We start from the raw sequence: 17,722 nt of genomic DNA on the forward strand, positions 1-17,722 counted from the left end.
ATGACCAATTAAATGCTTGAAGATTCATTGTTCAAGAACACTTCAAACTCTGTTGGTCACATGCTGTTATAGTTATTTATCTTCAACCAAAGCACCAATGCTTTATCCACGCCTGCTTGGCGGAGTACAGTAGGGTGATAAGTGAAAGTGTCTTGAGTCGGAGAGAAATGGCCGCATACACACTCACAAATGCAATCACAAAACTCTTTTTTTAGATTCCTTGTCTGTGTCTCCTGACCTACATCATCATGACATGATAGAGATGAGCTCATGCCTGAACTCACAATCAATGTGTGTGTTTAGTTCTTGATGGTGCCTGTCTAAAGCGTTGAGTTTGTCATATTCTTCCAGACGAGTGTGTTCACAGAGACATTCGGTTGTCAATGCATAATTTTCCATTATGCGTTTAATATGGTCAGAGCACTAAATGTAACATCTCTGACCTTTCACGAGTAAAGAGACGCTCTTCCTCGTGTTGCTTTAAGTTTAATTTTATCCGTTTCTGTCCCTTCAGACTGTATCTGATCAACTCCCCTGTGGTCCGTGCCGAGAACCTGCGCTTCAAAGAAGAGGGAGTGCGAGACGTGCTCAAAGACGTCTTCCTGCCCTGGTACAACGCCTACCGCTTCCTAGTGCAGAACGTCCAGAGACTGCAGAAGGTACGTGATCTGAGCTCCGATGCTTTGATGAGGCTCTTCAACTCCAAGGCTTTGCTCCGTCAGCGCAACACTTTTACTTAAGTTTCATTTTTTGTGCCAGGAACAGCGGAGGGGGAAAACACAAGCAAATCTGATTTTACAATCCTGATCCAAAGCACATCTATGTACAGTTTTCCATTCTTAAGTTTGTTTTTTTATTTGTTATTTTATGTTTTTGGAATTACACCGATCAGGCATAACATTATGATAAGCATCACACTGACACCTTTCTCCCCACGTGCATCAATGAGCCTTGGCTGCCCATGACCCTGTCGCCGGTTCACCACTGTTCCTTCCTTGGAGCACTTTTGATAGATACTGACCACTGCAGACCGGGAACACCCCACAAGAACTGCAGTTTTGGAGATGCTCTGACCCAGTCATTCTAGCCATCACAATTTGGCCCTTGTCAAACTCTCTCAAATCCTTACGCTTGCCCATCAACTTTGAGGACAAAATGTTCACTTGCTGCCTAATATATCCCACCCACTAACAGGTGCCGTGATGAAGAGGTAATCAGTGTTATTCACTTCACCTCATAATGTTATGCCTGATCGGTGTATATTCACATAAAAACAGTTATTTTATATTGATCAAATAAATGTGGCCTTGGTGAGCATAAAATATAACTTCAAAGGGGTTGTCAAATTCAATTTGGAACTTATCCTAACATATCGGAAAAAGAACTTCAGCTGAATGCTCATGGGGTTCATCTGTCAAGAAGTTTGGGATGCCAAGCTCAAATTACATTTGACAACTGGAGATGAAGATCTTCAGTGAATGAAAACATTGAACTGCTTACTATTTCAAAAGTATCTGGTTGGGCCATGATCGTTTTTTCCCTCATTAGGAAGAGGCCATTGAGTTCCTGTACAACGAGAGTACAGCCAGCGTGAGCGAGAACATCATGGACAAATGGATCCAGTCATTCACCCAGTCGCTCATTCAGTTCTTCAGAGATGAGATGGGAGGTGAGCATCTGATGAACTCCTGCACTTGAAGTGATTTGTCAACAAGGACAGTCTGAAATAGACGTGTGCCTATGTTTCCAGCCTACAGACTCTATACGGTGGTTCCCAAACTTGTCAAGTTCGTGGATATGCTCACCAACTGGTACGTGCGGACGAACCGCAGGCGACTGAAGGTAGGCAAGATACGACTCGCACAAAACCTGTCAAAAATATCCCATGAATCGTGTTTCATATTTATCAAGAGAAAGAAATAAATCTTGCACCTGCTTGTGATCCTCAGGCTAGACGTGACCCACATTGAAAACCATTATTTATGATTCATTATTTGAAAGGCCATAGAGCACAGATCAATAATGGTATTTCATTCCTGAATGTCATTATTCATCCATATTGTGCAAAGTACACTTAGAAATCTGTATTGAATCAGTGCTTGGACCATTTACAAAAAGAAAGGAAAGAGACAAAAAGAAGGGTGGAAGGAAGGAAGGAAAGAGGGGTGGACGGGTGGAAGGAAGGAAAGAAGGGATGAAGGAAGGGAGGACGGATGGACCGCGGGACGGGAGGAAGGAAAGAAGGGTGGAATGAAGGAAAGAAGGGTTGACAGATGGACAGAGGAAGGAAGGGAGGCAAGTAGGGTGCAAGGAAGAAAGGGTGGGAGGAAGGAAGGGAGGACAGATGGACCAAGGGATGGTGGGAGGGAGGCAGGAAGAAAAGAATGGAAGAAGGGATGAATGAAGGAAGGAAAGAAGGGATGAAGGAAGGGAGGACAGATGGACAGAGGAGAGGGAAGGAGGAAGGAAGGAAAGAAAGAAGGGCTGAAGGGAGGACAGATGGACAGAGGGGAAGAAGGCAGGAAGGAAAGAAGGAAGGAAGAGAAGAAGGGAGGATGGAAGGATAGAAGGGATGGATGAAGGAAGGAAGGGAGGACAGATGGGCTGAGGGATGGAAGGGAGGGAGGAAGGAAAGAAGGGAGGAAAGAAGGAAGGAAAGGATGAAGGACAGATGGAACGAGGGAAGGAAGGACAGATGGATGGAAGGAAAGAAGAGTGAAAGGAAGGAAAGAAGGAATGGAGGAAAGATGGATCGAGGGATGGATGGAAGGAAGGAAGGAAGGACAGAAGGGTGGAAGGAAGGACAGAAGGGTGAAAGGAAGGAAAGAAGGCAGGGAGGAAAGAAGGGAGGGAGGTTTTATGAGATTTTCTCAAATATTCTACACGTCGTAACTTGAACTGATTTAGTGAGAACATTGTTCGATCTCATCTTTATGAATTATGATTAATAAGAATGTTCCACTGATGATGATGAGCATCACATCTGGACTTTGTGTTCTGCTCATCTGTGCATGTTCAGCTCTCTCTCCTATAGAGTCTCTGTACTTTCTGCTGTTCACGAGACCTGCAGCTCAAACATGATGCCGTGGTGATGTGTGGTTTAAGAGCGGAGGAGTCAGCAGTGTGTGTGTGTGTGTGTGTGTGTGTGTGTGTGTGTGTGTGTTCAGGGGGAGAGTGGCTCTGAAGACTGCGTCCGCGCCCTGGAGACCCTCTTCAGCGTGCTCTTCTCCATGTGCCGTCTGATGGTGAGTCACGCCAGCTCAGAAAGCACATGATGAAATGATTGAGTATAGAAGTGTAGCGATGCTTGAGGAAGAATTGTGTTGCAATACTAAAGTTAATATTACTGCAACCAGAAAATAAAGGATTGTTTTGCACACTGGGATTCTTGTAAAAAAACAAACAAAAACAATCCTTAGCTTGAAAAGCAGAATTGTTGAAGATAATAGTTTTCTTGTTTTAAGCATCAATTTAACACCTTTTTGTGAAGTTTAAGAATATCAATGAATAACAACGAATAACTAAAATAATACAAATAAAAATAATAAATAAAGGAATAGTTGACATTAGAATTGTCATTATTTGAATGTCATTTCAGTCAATCTTCTGTGGAACAAAAAAACTGATTTTATAAATTAATTAAAAAATAAATAATAATAAAAAAATAACTGAAAGCATGTTTTCAAAATAATAATGGTAAAGTTATAAATATATAATTTATAATATTTATATATTTTAATAACAATGATGTGTTAATATGTAATTTAAAAACAACAATTGAAAATGTAACTCATTCATTGTAATGTATATTAGAATAAAAAATATAATAAACATAAATTATTGACATTATATCATTATATACAGGGAGTGCAGAATTATTTGGCACGTTGATTTTCTGATCATATTTTTTTTCCAGGCACATTTGACCAATTACAAACCACAGTAATCCTAATAACTACTATTGATTTAGTATTTAATAATGTATAAGTGATATATAATTGTTCATGAAGGCTGGAAATGAAAATCACCTTATATTCAGGTGTGCAGAATTATTAGGCATGTTTTCTTTTACAGATAAATTGAGCCAAAAAAGAGATTTAACTCAGACTGAAAAGTCAAAAAGTATTAAATGCCCATGAGAAGGATGCAATACTAATGCAATACTAGACATTGCAGTTAAGGCATGACCATTGGACAGTGAAATGCTCGTTGGGTCAGCAGGATCTGACAAAAACAGGTGGTGAAGAAAAGACACCTGTTAACTGCAAAATTTTGGGAGTTCATTTTTTGTCCATCTCTGCAAAACGGACTTCAGGATGGACTAAAATGAACTCCCAAAACGTACTGCCAGATTCTGGAAGATGAATTCTTCAAACAGTGGTACTAGAGGATGTGGTGCTGGTCCTTCAAGAGTCACTCTCAACCTATCTGTCCATAAAGCCTATAAAAAAACCTTCTTCATGTATTTTACAACACTTCAGCTTGTGATTCTTATCTAGTGGGGGTCATTTTTTAGGATTCTTTACCTAACTGAAGTCTCTGAGATCCTGACACCTTGCACTTCTGGAGACTCCAGGTAGGTTGCAGCTCTGGAAAATGGTGGCGCTGGAGACTAAAGGGTTCCTGATGGTTTCACCCTTAATTCTTCACCTTAATTCTTAATTCTTTTGCAGTTAACAGGTGTCTTTTCTCCGCCACATGTTTTTGTCTGACCCTGCTGACCCAACGAGCATTTCACTGTCCAATGGTCATGCCTTAACTGCAATGTCTAGTATTGCATTAGTATTGCATCCTTCTCATGGGCATTTAATACTTTTTGACTTTTCAGTCTGAGTTAAATCTCTTTTTTGGCTCAATTTATCTGTAAAAGAAAACATGCCTAATAATTCTGCACACCTGAATATAAGGTGATTTTCATTTCCAGCCTTCATGAACAATTATATATCACTTATACATTATTAAATACTAAATCAATAGTAGTTATTAGGATTACTGTGGTTTGGAATTGGTCAAATGTGCCTGGAAAAAAAATATGATCAGAAAATCAACGTGCCTAATAATTCTGCACTCCCTGTATATATTATATATATAATAACAATAATATATATTTATAATATATTATATTTTTATTCAAATATTATTTTTACTTTAAGTTTTCAATTATATATTAACACATCATATTTATATACAATCTATTATTTATATAAAATATAATATTATTATTTTTGATTTTATATATATATATATATATAATATATATAGCTCTGAATTTTTGTTATTTCTCAATGTTAAGTGGTCTCTTAATTTTTTTCCAGAATTGTGTATATATTTATAATATTCATATATAAAAAATATACAAACATTTATTTTTTATTGTTAATAATAATAAATTAAAAATAATATATTAACTAAATTATTGTAATATAAAAACAATTATAGCACAATTTAATATATATATATATATATATATATATATATATATATATATATACGTCTAATATTAAAATACTATATTATGGTTGTTATTATTATTGATAATCTTAAATAATTACAAAATAATAATTGAAATTGTAATTCATTCATTGTAATATAAAAATAATGATAGTACAATCAAAAATATATTAATCTATTGATATTGAAATATATTATTATAATTATTATTGTTATTATTATTATTATTATTATTATTATTATTTCTTGATAAGAAATAATTAAAATAATAATTGAAAATTTCCAAGAATATCCTGACCATTGTTTGTAATGTAATGACAGTGAATGAGGACTAGAGCTGTCACACTTCAAAATGACTTTAAAGCATCATATCAATCGTTCATATGACTTGTACAGTGAGTGTTTATTTAGAAGATTGAAAGTCTTGATCTCTGCTCTAGATGTCATATATGCGTTTATGAAAGTAGCAATGGCCAATTCTTGAACAGATCATTCTTTGGATCAGTGAATCGCTGATTCAGTTTGCAGGAATCGTTCAGACTGGTTGAACGATTCAGTCACAGCAGATGATCAGTTAAAAGATCACCACTTAAATTTCAGTCTGTTTCTCACGCAAAGCATCATATGACTTATGAAAACTTATCACACAAGTCACATGGGTGACTGTTATGATACTTTGATACTATGAGTCCTTGTAAGTGAATGGAAAAGAGCAACCGGCACATGATTCACAACTCCTTTTGTGCTCCACTGAAAGTCACATGGGTTTTCCAACAACATGAGATATTATAAAGATGATTTTTGCAGTGTAATAGTTGTCCAGATGCAGAGCTGATCATCTGTTCATAACTGTGAAGGCAGGGCTTCAATGGAGCTCATTTACGACAATAATAAATTACCGACCCAAAATGTCATTTGATAGATAAGCAGACAGTCAATGCCCCATTTTCCTCGTCACAACTTAATGTTTAAATGAATCTTCATAAAAGCTCACAGGAGCCGATGATGAAGCTTTGGTAGTTGTGCTTAGTAGTAGTAGCTCCTCTTCTGTCTCTAGTGAAGTGTTTCCTCTGCTCAGGCTCCCTTCACGCCGTTCATAACGGAGATGATGTACCAGAACCTGCGGCATTTGATCGACCCGGCGTCAGTGGAGGAGAAGGACGCGGGAAGCATTCACTACCTCATGCTGCCACACGTCAGGTACACAATACAGTTTGATTGATCCATTTCCGTTGTAGGAGATCATTAGCTGTTTACTTTGGGGCCACTCACATGACACCATTTTCATTGGAAAAAGAAATGCGTTTCAGCCGCTCATCCGCACGGCAACAGCGCCCGGCAGCTAGAGAGTGCAGACCTTGAAACAGTTTTGAAACGATACCGCCATCATCCCTGTGCAAGCCTCGAAAAATGCAAATCCATGAGAACGGTGCGTAAGCATTACATGTTTAGTTTACAGGCAAGCACGTTAGAAATCGGAACGTGCTCAGGCGCGTAGTTTTCTTTTACAAAAAGACTGCTACATTACTTGTCTGGTATGCATAATAAAGCGTTTTTAATCGGTAACATTTTCATCTGAGAAGAAGTGAAGGAGGCTTCACAGAGGAGAGTCTAGTTAACACTTCAGGGCTTCATTATGGTCATGTCTAGGCCATAGACCGTAAAAAATATGGACGACGCAACTTCATTCACTTCCGCTGAAGTAATTGAAGCCTCCGGAGGTCCGAATATGGCGCTGACGTCTTGCGCAGATTTGGGACCGGACTCTGCGCAGTAGAGAGCAGGAAGTAGAGACGCAATATCAAAAGCCCGCCCACACTCTCGCAGACGCAGAACAATTCATTATTTTGGTGTGAAATAAACAGTTATGGAAATGCTAAAGCTAAAGCTCCAATCTCCTCCCAAAAATACCCCAAAAAGTCTGTTAGTGCCTCAGTGACAACTTCACTCAGAGAATAACTGTTCAGCATTTTGCATTGAGAGCATGTGCCGTAATTTACATATATTTTTAAGATGGAAGAATGCAGTTTTACAGATGCTAGAAACGTGGCTTTCAAATGAAAGATTGGTATCAAAGAGCACACCCAGGTTCCTCACTGACGACGAGGACTTGACAGACGAGCCATCAAGTGTTAAAGGATTAGTTCACCTCAAATAGAAAATTTCCTGATAATTTACTCACCCCCATCTCATCCAAGATGTTCATGTCTTTCTTTCTTCACTCGAAAATGAATTGAGTTTTTTGAGGAAAACATTCCAGGATTTCTCCTGGTCCAAATCAATGCAGTTTCAAAGGAAGAGCTTCAGAGGCTCTGCACGGACGATTTTGAAGTTGAGTGTTTTTTGGTAAAGGGAGTGTGTATTAGTCTTTGCACGTTTGCTCGGGGCGGTACTTCCGTATACGTCTAGCGTGACCTTTCCGGCATGATTACACAATCCGTGGCTGTCGCAGAGCAGCGCAAGATGATTTTTAGGTTAATTTAGGTTAAAAGTATAAAAATGTATTCTATCATTATAATTTTTATTTAATATTACAATTAATGAATTAAAAAGTTTTCAATTATTGTTTTTAAATGATATATTACTAATACATATTTATATATTTTAAACTTTACTATCATTATTTATATACGTATGCATGTATGTATGTATGTATGTATGTATATGTGTGTATAAATAAAATAAAATAAAAAAAATAATCTTTTTATAATTATATAATAATAATAATAATAATAATAAATTATAATTTAACTCAATTGTAATGTAAACTTAATTATAACAATAACAAATATATCAATCTAATATTAAAATATATATATTTTATTATTGTTATTATTATTGATAATAAAATAATAATTTCAAAATATATTAATCTAATTTTAAAATGTTATTATTATTTCTTAAAGGGGTCATATAATGCCATTTTTAAGTTAATATGATTCTTTAGTGTCTAAATGAAAAGTTTGTAATATACTTTAATTAAAAATTCTCATTTGTATTGTAAGAAAACACAAATTTTACCTGGTCAAAAACAGCTCTGTTTTCAGCAAGCCATTTCAGTGCATGTGCCCTTAAATGATAATGAGCTTTGCTCACCCCGCCCCTCTGTTCTGTGGCGCGTTTTGACACAACACCACAACACACGTGGGAGTCTTTGAGGACACATCTGGGCAACCGTATCAATTTGAACCGGAGTCGGACCCGGAACAAGATGACAGCCCCAACGAAGTTCGAACAGGACGTTTCTGAATGGTTGGTTAATATAATGTTGTAGTAACGTTTGTTCGTGTGGGAAGAAGGAGGCGGGAACCGGCGAGCAATACAACATACTTTTAATAAAATAAATGAACACAAAGTGAAAGTACGGACGTCTGCCTCACACATACATAAACAAAACATAAATAAAACACAAGTTAAAATCCAGGCCTGGTCCTCTCTCCTCCTTTACTGGAGTCGCTCGTCCTTTTATGTCTCCGTGCTCCCTCATGAGAGGACTCGAGACCGGTGTGCCTCGCAGGTGACGTTCATTCTCAATCACGCACACCGATCTCGCTCGCTCCTCCCATGTCTCTCGCTCCTCCACCTCGCCACAAATGTCACTTTGATCTATCTTTGTATACTGGCCTGGGCGCATAGTGATATACGAATGCTATGTGTTTACTGATGTATACGTTAGTTCATTGTTACCACGTTAACTTTATCGCCAGCGTACACAGTTTGTAATAACCATAACACGTTGTTCATTATAAACGTGGGATTATGAATTATATTGAGAACGTCATCATACATATAAAAGCATGCCGTAATGTAACTTACCCTGTAAACTTTAGCCGCATTAATTGTGAAGCGTGCAAGCGATTTGCAAAGATTAATATGAAGGTTAATAAAACGTTACACTCACTTCTTCTGGAGGTGCAGCAGGAACACGAATAGTTGGTAGCGATCCTTTTTTCAGGAGCTTCTTCTTAGCAAAACCTGCTTTTTACTGACCCTCGTTTATAAAGCTGTCTGGTGAGAAATGATTTGCGCACACATGAAAGCATTGATGTTGATCGGGGGAATATTCCCTTCGAAAACAAAGCTCAGCCACTGCGTCTTCAGCGGTTCGGATTTAGGAACATCAAAATGACTGCTGGGTTCGTTATTACACCCAAGAACAGAACACCACAATCGCTTAGACGCCATTCTGCTCCAGCGTATCAACAATGGCGGACTGATGACAGCTCGCTCAGGGCGGGTCTGTGTTGAAACGCTGCTGTTAATTAACAATCGTGGGAGGGGCGTACACTGTGTGACATCACACGGTCAGACGGCTCGATTTGAGATGGGAAAACATACAAGGAGATAAAAAAAAAAACACTGGATGGATTTTTATCATTAGGATGGTTGTGTACGGGCACTGCCAACACACATTTCCGTACAATCAACTTGTAAAAGTGCATGTACCATTATATGACCCCTTTAATAATAAGTAATTGAAAAAATAATAATTGAAAACCTAATTAAAATGCAGAATTGAAAAGTTAACTGAAATGATGAGATTAGCTGTGATAGTCTCAGGAACAGTGCAGACACTCTGAAACGACGGCTGGAGTGGATCTGTATAAGCAGCTGGACCAGTGTTGAGTTGATGAGATCCTCGCATGTCTGGTGGCGTTGGGGAGCGTGAACAGATTGATATGCAGACGAGTGCTGAAGCTGATTAAACTCATTAAAATGTGATTCCACATAAAGATGCCCTCATTAACATTTTGACAGACTAGAACTGATACTTTCAGAGAGCGTTCGACGAAAGAAAATAGTTTTTCCTTCCTTATTTAATGAACTTTATACAACAGTTCTTTCTGGTTCTCAAATCTCATTTTCCAGCCGTGCAATATTCACCCAGTATCGAACCGTTTCACCGTTTGTATCGCTTGCGGCGTCTGTCATGGCGGTCGAGCAAATCCACCAAAAGTTAAAAAAAATGCTACTGCCTGTAAACTACGAAATGTAGTTTCAACAGTTTTTTTAGGTGAGAATGTTGTTATTTAGACCTCAAATATGTGACTTATATAGACCAGGGGTGTCCAAACTTTTTTAAAAGGGGGCCAGATTCGATGTTGTGGACACACCTGGCGGCCGGTTCTTTTTATATTATATTTTATTTATATATGCTGACAGATTAGCTTGAGATAGGACACAGATTTAATACACAAACAATATCTGTAAAACTTTTAACAACCTTGTTTTTAAAGGGTGAAATTTAAATATTATTACGGAGTTGCACATTTTACTCTTATTTAAATTAACGAGTACTCTATTTAGATCACCACAGGTAAAACCAACCATGGTAAAAAGTAAAAATATTGTTTCTACTGTATATCTAGAATTATTTTATGGTATTTAGTCTATACACACATTTACTATAAATACAAATGCACAAAACTCCAAGTTTATGACAAAAAATTGTCTGTATTTTGGCCTTCATTACTCGTTTAATACATAACAAATTATATAAAATGAGATTGTAACTTACAATTCTGACAAAATACCACGGTTACAGTTAGTGTTACCACAGTAAATCCATGATAAATGTTGGTTGAAAAGTATTCTAACTGGATCATTGTGGCTCAGTGTTTTTCCTGATTTGCACATTAGTGTTGTTGATTAAGTCAGCGCTGTTTCAACTGGCTTTAAACTAAATTTAATCAGAGAGATTTGCAGCTCGTACCGGAGACCTCTACACCGAACTCGAACACTTCTCACTGGCTGTTTAGTAATCATGTGATCGAGACACTCAGCAACACATTTTTCGTTCCGCTTTTGATGCGTAAAATCTAGTACTACCACCTTGTGTTGACATGGTGAGACTGCACAATTTGTAAATTATGCGTGGCGGGCCACATATAATATATTTTAAAAGACAAACTGTAGGCCGTTTTAAATTCATCCCCGGGCCGCATTTGACCCACGGGACGGACTTTGGACACCCTTGGTTTAGACTCTTTGGCAGATGTGAGCTCCAGGTCGTCAGCGCTGGTTCATCGCTCGTGTACCCGCAGAGAACAGCTTCATCTCGGACAGTCCTTCGAGGATTTGCCGCTGGCTCTTACTGTATGTAGATAGTGGCAAAACAGATATAATTCATCTGGGGTATATCAAACGAACAATCTTTGGTTTTATTAATCCATTACTTCTTCCAGAGCAAAACTATTTGGATTAAGGGGAGAATTAAGTGTGATAACTATTGAGCGCTGCTTTTGTACGCTTGACTGAATCGTTTGCATTTGTTTATTACCTATTTTCTTTAAAATGGCTTTTTTTGTTGATTTAAATATTATTGTTCAATACCTATATTTTAATATTAATAATATGCCATATTTGGTATTGAGAAGGGGTCCGTCAGTGATTGCGATAGTCGAATTCAGTGACAGTTACAATATTACACCACTAGATGGCAAAGCCTGTCTTTATGAGTGACTGGTTGTAAACAAGGAAGTTGTTTCAGCGCTGTCAAACTTTTAAAAGGACAAAGAAATCGCTTTCCTCAGTGGACATTCAAACTGATTTGTAATACTCATTAAGTCGATCTCTCTCTCATAATACTCTGCTCTACATAATCCACTAATCTTCAATGAAGAGACTCCGCGTTCCTAGCTTTAAAGTGACGTTTAGTAACGGAGGCTGTTAAACTTGAGATTTGAGTCCATGGCGGAAGGAAGTAGTTCTGCACAAAAGAGTGTTTTTAAAGACAGTCTGTTGTTTCTGATTTATTTACACACTTGTGCCGTTGGAACTGTTGTATAAACGCAGGATCACACTCGTAATGGAAATATACAGCCATATCGCATAGCTACTCGTGTGATCTTACTCATTCATCAGATGTTCTGTTCTGAATCAATCTCATGTTTTTAGCATGTGCTCGCTCTGATAAATGCGTCACGCTCAGGGCAGAACAGTCCTTACGTGTCCTTACATGTCCTTGCGTGTTGCTGAAATGATTTAGCGTGTCCTTTTAAGGTTTGCCTGTAAACATTTACAAGAGCGCTCTGGTTTGAGTGCCGCCCAGTACAGTAAACGCTCTGAAGGTCTTTTCTTCCTCGCTCTGTCTCTGCCGCTTTTCTAAATTCACCTAATGTCCTGTATTACTGTGGTCTGTGTGTATTAATAAGCACAGAGGTGACCGTCCGTCCGAGACGTGGAGGCCGTCCAGAGGACACTGGGCTCATTAACTGATTAAACATCTCCTTCTCTTCAGTCGTTTTGCATTTGCTGATGCACTGCACACTTTAACCAAGAAACAGTTCAAGGATGGAGCTTTTTGCATTGATTTATTATGATGTAAAGCATATAGTGGTCATCTGTCTGTGAATGTGGCATCTGAAATGTACGGTGTACCAGTATAAAACACACTTTGTGCCATTTTAATAAGAAGTCAGCAAAAACTGGTAAACCAAAACTGAGAATTAGAAAGTATTTCAACTCATGAAGCCTTTTGAGTGAGTCCACAGGCTGTAGAAGAGGGGTGTCCTAGGTCAGTCCTGGAGGGCCACTGTCCTACAGAGTTTAGCTTCAACTTGCCTCAACACACCTGCCTGGAAGTTTTTTAGTATGCCTAGCACAGGGGTGCCCAATCCTGTTCCTGGAGGGCCACTGTCCTGCAGAGTTTAGCTCCAACCCCAATTAAACACACCTGAATCAGCTAATCAAGGTCTTACTAGGCATACTAGAAACTTCCAGGCAGGTGTGTTGAGGCAAGTTGGATCTAAACTCTGCAGGACAGTGGCCCTCCAGGAACAGGATTGGACACCCCTGCTGTAGAGTAACTAGGCGTCAGTGGAGGAAAAGGACACATGCCTCATGCTGCCACACGTCCGGTACACATTACAGACATGGGCCATAACCACCATAGACATTGAAATGGCCAAATTGCAATATTTGAAATTCTAGCTCTTCAGTATGTGGTCTAACAGCGCTCGTCAATGTCAAAATGATTGAGGTGGCCAATCATATCAAGGTAGGCGGAGTTTATCAGTCACAGAAGCAAATCGTGAATTCCTGCGCAAAGTGTCAGTTTAACGTTGAAAGAAAGTGAGACGTGCAAAACATTTAATACATGTGAACTGTTTTGTGATTGAAGATAAACGACTGACAGTGACATCCAGCGATACTACTTTTTTTTTTTTTCAAATGTGGCCGTTTTGAATTGAAAATATGCTTTAATGTGATTAATGTCATTCCTAAGAGACAAGAAATGTTTCACGTTTTCGCCATTTTATGCACACAAATAAAAGTTCATATGTGCATATTTTAATGCAAATGAATACAAATATTATTTGCAAATAGTTTAAAATGATTATTTCCCAACTAGAAATAGACCTAGAATTTCCTTCACTGTTCTGTTTCTATAGGCTTTGTAAAAATTGGCCACAATGTTCAAGACACTTGATTACAGTCACCGCGAATCATCGCTGCTGCACATCTATGCTGGCAAAATGAGTTTGAAAGCGCATGGGCTAGTAACATTCCTCGAATTTGAGATTTTCACAAAAATTCACGAAAAAGTTCATTACTCCCTCGTCAGGCGATCCCAAAGCTCCAAATAGCAATTAAACATCTGAAAGTAGCTGTATTTGTACGTTTTCTGAGAGGAGTACCTTTACTTTGTCCACGAAAACTCGCTTCTCGACCACTTGCTACTTTGTGAATATTGATAGCAAATTCTCGATGGCAGAAGTTTGAGCCAATGAAGCTGATGTAAACAAAACGATCTCACTCACACTGACTGACAGATCTGAAGCGTGTGCACAAAGACGCCTCATATACACATGCTTCCCTGCCATTGACAATATTTTCCGGATGACCTGTTTTCCGGATATATGGTAGGGGATTACACATTTTCACATTTTACACATTTCTCCTTTTATACAGTAAAATACGAGATGACAAAAGTCACTCACTGCTCTTGAATTAATAACTTCAATAACTTAAATAATCTATATTTATACAGTGAAGACTATGAAGTGATATATTACATTTTGATGACTATTTCTGAACATGAAAATATAGTTTAGACCTATGAAAAACCTGAAAAGAACTGTTTTATGTTGTATGTTCTGTTGTATTTATTTGTGCTGTTGCTTATAATTCTATTATTTGTTCTTATTTCATTACAGACTGTCTTTAACAATATTTAAAATGTATATGAGTTAGGCTTTTTGGTGTCAACCTTATTTATTTAGGTTATATGGGTCAAAAACAATAACTAGGCCTATTTTATTTTATTTATTACTTTTTTTGTGGTGGGGCCAGTCAAAATTTTGGCAGGGCAAGTAAACATTTGAACCATTGGCCTGACCAATATTTCCATTCACATAGAAAACAGCTGTTTTGCACAGGAATAATATTCAAATTATTTAAAAAGACGCTCTCAGTTCTGTGATTGTTTGAGCTTAACCCCTAGGAGTCTGAGCTGTGTTGGGGCCCTTTAGAAGTTTTGACATGCTCTGACATTTGTGCATTTTTCAGTTGATTATAAACATATTGATGGCAAAAGTGTAATTACACTGTATTCAGCACAAACTGGGCTACCATAATATGTGAGCAACATGTATGTACATGCTTGTATTTTTGAGAGAATAATGTTTATGCATAATTTTTGAAAAAACTATTTTTTTTTTTTAATTAAAATGAAGGCTTCAAAACACACAATAGATATGTGTTCACAAGACCTTTGATTATTGGGTGTTTTTGCATTGAGTTTTTGCTTCAAAATGAGGTGAGAATCATTGAGCCTACTCATTCACATAAAACAATATATTCATTTACATTTTGTAAAACACTTTTGAACGACTCATGAATAATAATGAATAATGAAAACCCATGAATAATGTGATCACTCCTGAGAAACAAAGACTTGCATAATAATGAGCTGCATAATAAATGAGCCTTAGGTAGGCCTACTAGATTTTAGGTTTACTAGATAAGTACAGTAACAGTAAAAAATATAGCTGCGAGCAGCCATTAACGGGGCCAAGCGCAAAGAAGACAAGACATGCCAACATGGCTAGGAGGGTTAGACCAACTGCAATGAGCAATTAAAGGCATTTTAAGATGATTTTAGGCAAAATTGCTGAAAAATCATATATACAGTCATTGATAATATGATTTAATGGTTTATCACTTTTGACCAATAGGTGGCGCAGTAACAAAATTAATGTGGTGTGGTCAGAGTGAGATGACAATGACAAAGGCAAAGTTTGGTGTCAGTATGTCAAAACTTTGCAGAGATACAGCCTCAAGAGTCATTTTGGCATCATGGCTCAAATTTGTCGCTGCAGTATATGAAACCGGTTTTGTCTGTTGACACAAAATTAATAACTTTTTGCTGTAATAGTCTGAAGATGTCACGATTCGATTTTGGTGAAAATCAGACAAATGGTCTAGGAGGAGTTTGAAAAAGAAGGTTTCTAAAGGAAATCAAAAATGGCGAACAGATTGTTTGGCCAAATATGGTAAAAATGGGATCTATGTTCTTGGCATGACCCAAGGAATCTATTAAAACCAGTTTTATGCCAATAGTCAAATTTAATCAAAAGTTATTAGCATTATTGGAAAATTCATTATAACTTTTGTCCACAAGGTGGCGCTGCCTTGAAACTTTTTGAGTACTTTCAAGGCTTGGTGACGAAGACACACACTGAGTTTCTTAACGATACGCCAATGTGTTTGTAAAACATAGCACTTTGTAGCAAAATTCAAAATGTCCGACGCCCAAAATGGTTGATATGGGAAAATTGGGTATGGCATGGCTCTGCGTGATGCCCCGACTCTAAAGAGACAGTTTTGTGATATTTGGCTAAAGCGTTCTTATGTTATAATCAAAAATATCACATTTTTGTATCTCTGGACCACTAGGTGGCACTGCGCCGAAACGCTGCAGGCAGCCTCAGGTCATGGCTGGCATAACACACACCAAGTTTGGTTTGAATATGCTAAAGCGTTGCGGAGATAGAGCCTGACTTTCATGTTTGTGGGCACTTTGTCGATTTCATTCGAGCGTTATTCAATAACAGTTTGACTAATCATCTCGAGTCTAATACGGTTTTGTCAGCATAGTCTGATGATGATCGTGTTAAATTTTCGTGCAAATTGGAGCAACAGCCTAGGAGGAGTTCGCAAAAGTAGGTTTTTCGGTTAATTAAAATTGGCGGGAACATTTTTATGACGGAAAATGACGTCATAGGGTGCAATCGAATTGGCTTGAGCTAAGGAATCAGAGGAATAATTTTGTTTCTAGCCCTTAGGGTTCAAAAGTTATTAGCAAAAATATGACTCAAACTTTGGACAGGTGGTGGCGCTAGAGAGATTGTTTTAGAGATTTCAAAATTGGTGTGGTTAATGCAGGGCCTGTCCTCTATCTGTGTGCCAAATTTCACAACTTTCCCGCAAGCGGTTCTATGGGCTGCCATAGACTTCAATGGCGGAATAATAATAATAAGAAATCTAACGATTTCAATAGGTGCTTGGCCCCTAAAAATTGTTTTCTGGGGGAAAAATCTAAATGTTTTTTTACTTAAAGTTTTTACTTAAAGCAAGCTAAATTATCTGCCAAAAAATAAATGTTTTTTTGTTTTTATTATACCAGTCTGTTATATTATATCAAATAAATTAAAAACATTGATTAAAATTAAGATACAATTTATACAAAACTAAATTCAGTTTAAAGAAAGCAATTAACTTTCTTAAAAAAAACAACAACAACAACATGGGGTATAATATTTAAACGTCAATATGCAGCAAATTCGTTTTAAAAACATTGATTAAAATTAAGATACAATTTATACAAAACTAAATTCAGTTTAAAGAAAGCAATTAACTTTCTTAAAAAAAACAACAACAACAACATGGGGTATAATATTTAAACGTCAATATGCAGCAAATTCGTTTTAAAAACATTGATTAAAATTAAGATAAAATTTATACAAAACGAAATTCACTGTAAAAAAGGCAATTAATACTCAAATATCATTTCCATCTTAAGTTCATTTATGAGGCCCATGCGATGCAGCGCTATGGCTATTGTCGGTTATATTGACTTCTTATAAAATAAGAAGCAACTATATTAAAAACATTGATTCAAATTTAGATACAATTTATACAAAACGAAAACAGGCCAAATAAATCTTGTCTAAACAGTCTTGCCATGGTGCATCAGGATTTATATTTAAACAGTCTTTTTGCGTTTCATATTCACAGATGGTAACTGAAACTTACCACAATCAGCCCT

At 37.3% G+C, this 17,722-nt stretch overlaps 1 protein-coding gene across 1 annotated transcript in view; it reads left to right on the forward strand.

Annotated features, from left to right (window-relative positions):
* The window catches only part of iars1 (isoleucyl-tRNA synthetase 1), a 134,671-nt gene that overhangs the window by 62,071 nt on the left and 54,878 nt on the right, over window positions 1-17,722 (forward strand). The window contains exons 19-23 of the mRNA XM_079844853.1: window positions 515-659; window positions 1,549-1,669; window positions 1,751-1,842; window positions 3,168-3,245; window positions 6,530-6,651. Coding sequence (XP_079700979.1) covers window positions 515-659; window positions 1,549-1,669; window positions 1,751-1,842; window positions 3,168-3,245; window positions 6,530-6,651 — 558 coding nt within the window. The remainder of the gene's footprint in view (window positions 1-514; window positions 660-1,548; window positions 1,670-1,750; window positions 1,843-3,167; window positions 3,246-6,529; window positions 6,652-17,722) is intronic.

This window comes from Gobio gobio (assembly GCF_949357685.1).
Source record: "Gobio gobio genome assembly, chromosome: 19".
Lineage (NCBI taxonomy): Eukaryota > Metazoa > Chordata > Actinopteri > Cypriniformes > Gobionidae > Gobio > Gobio gobio.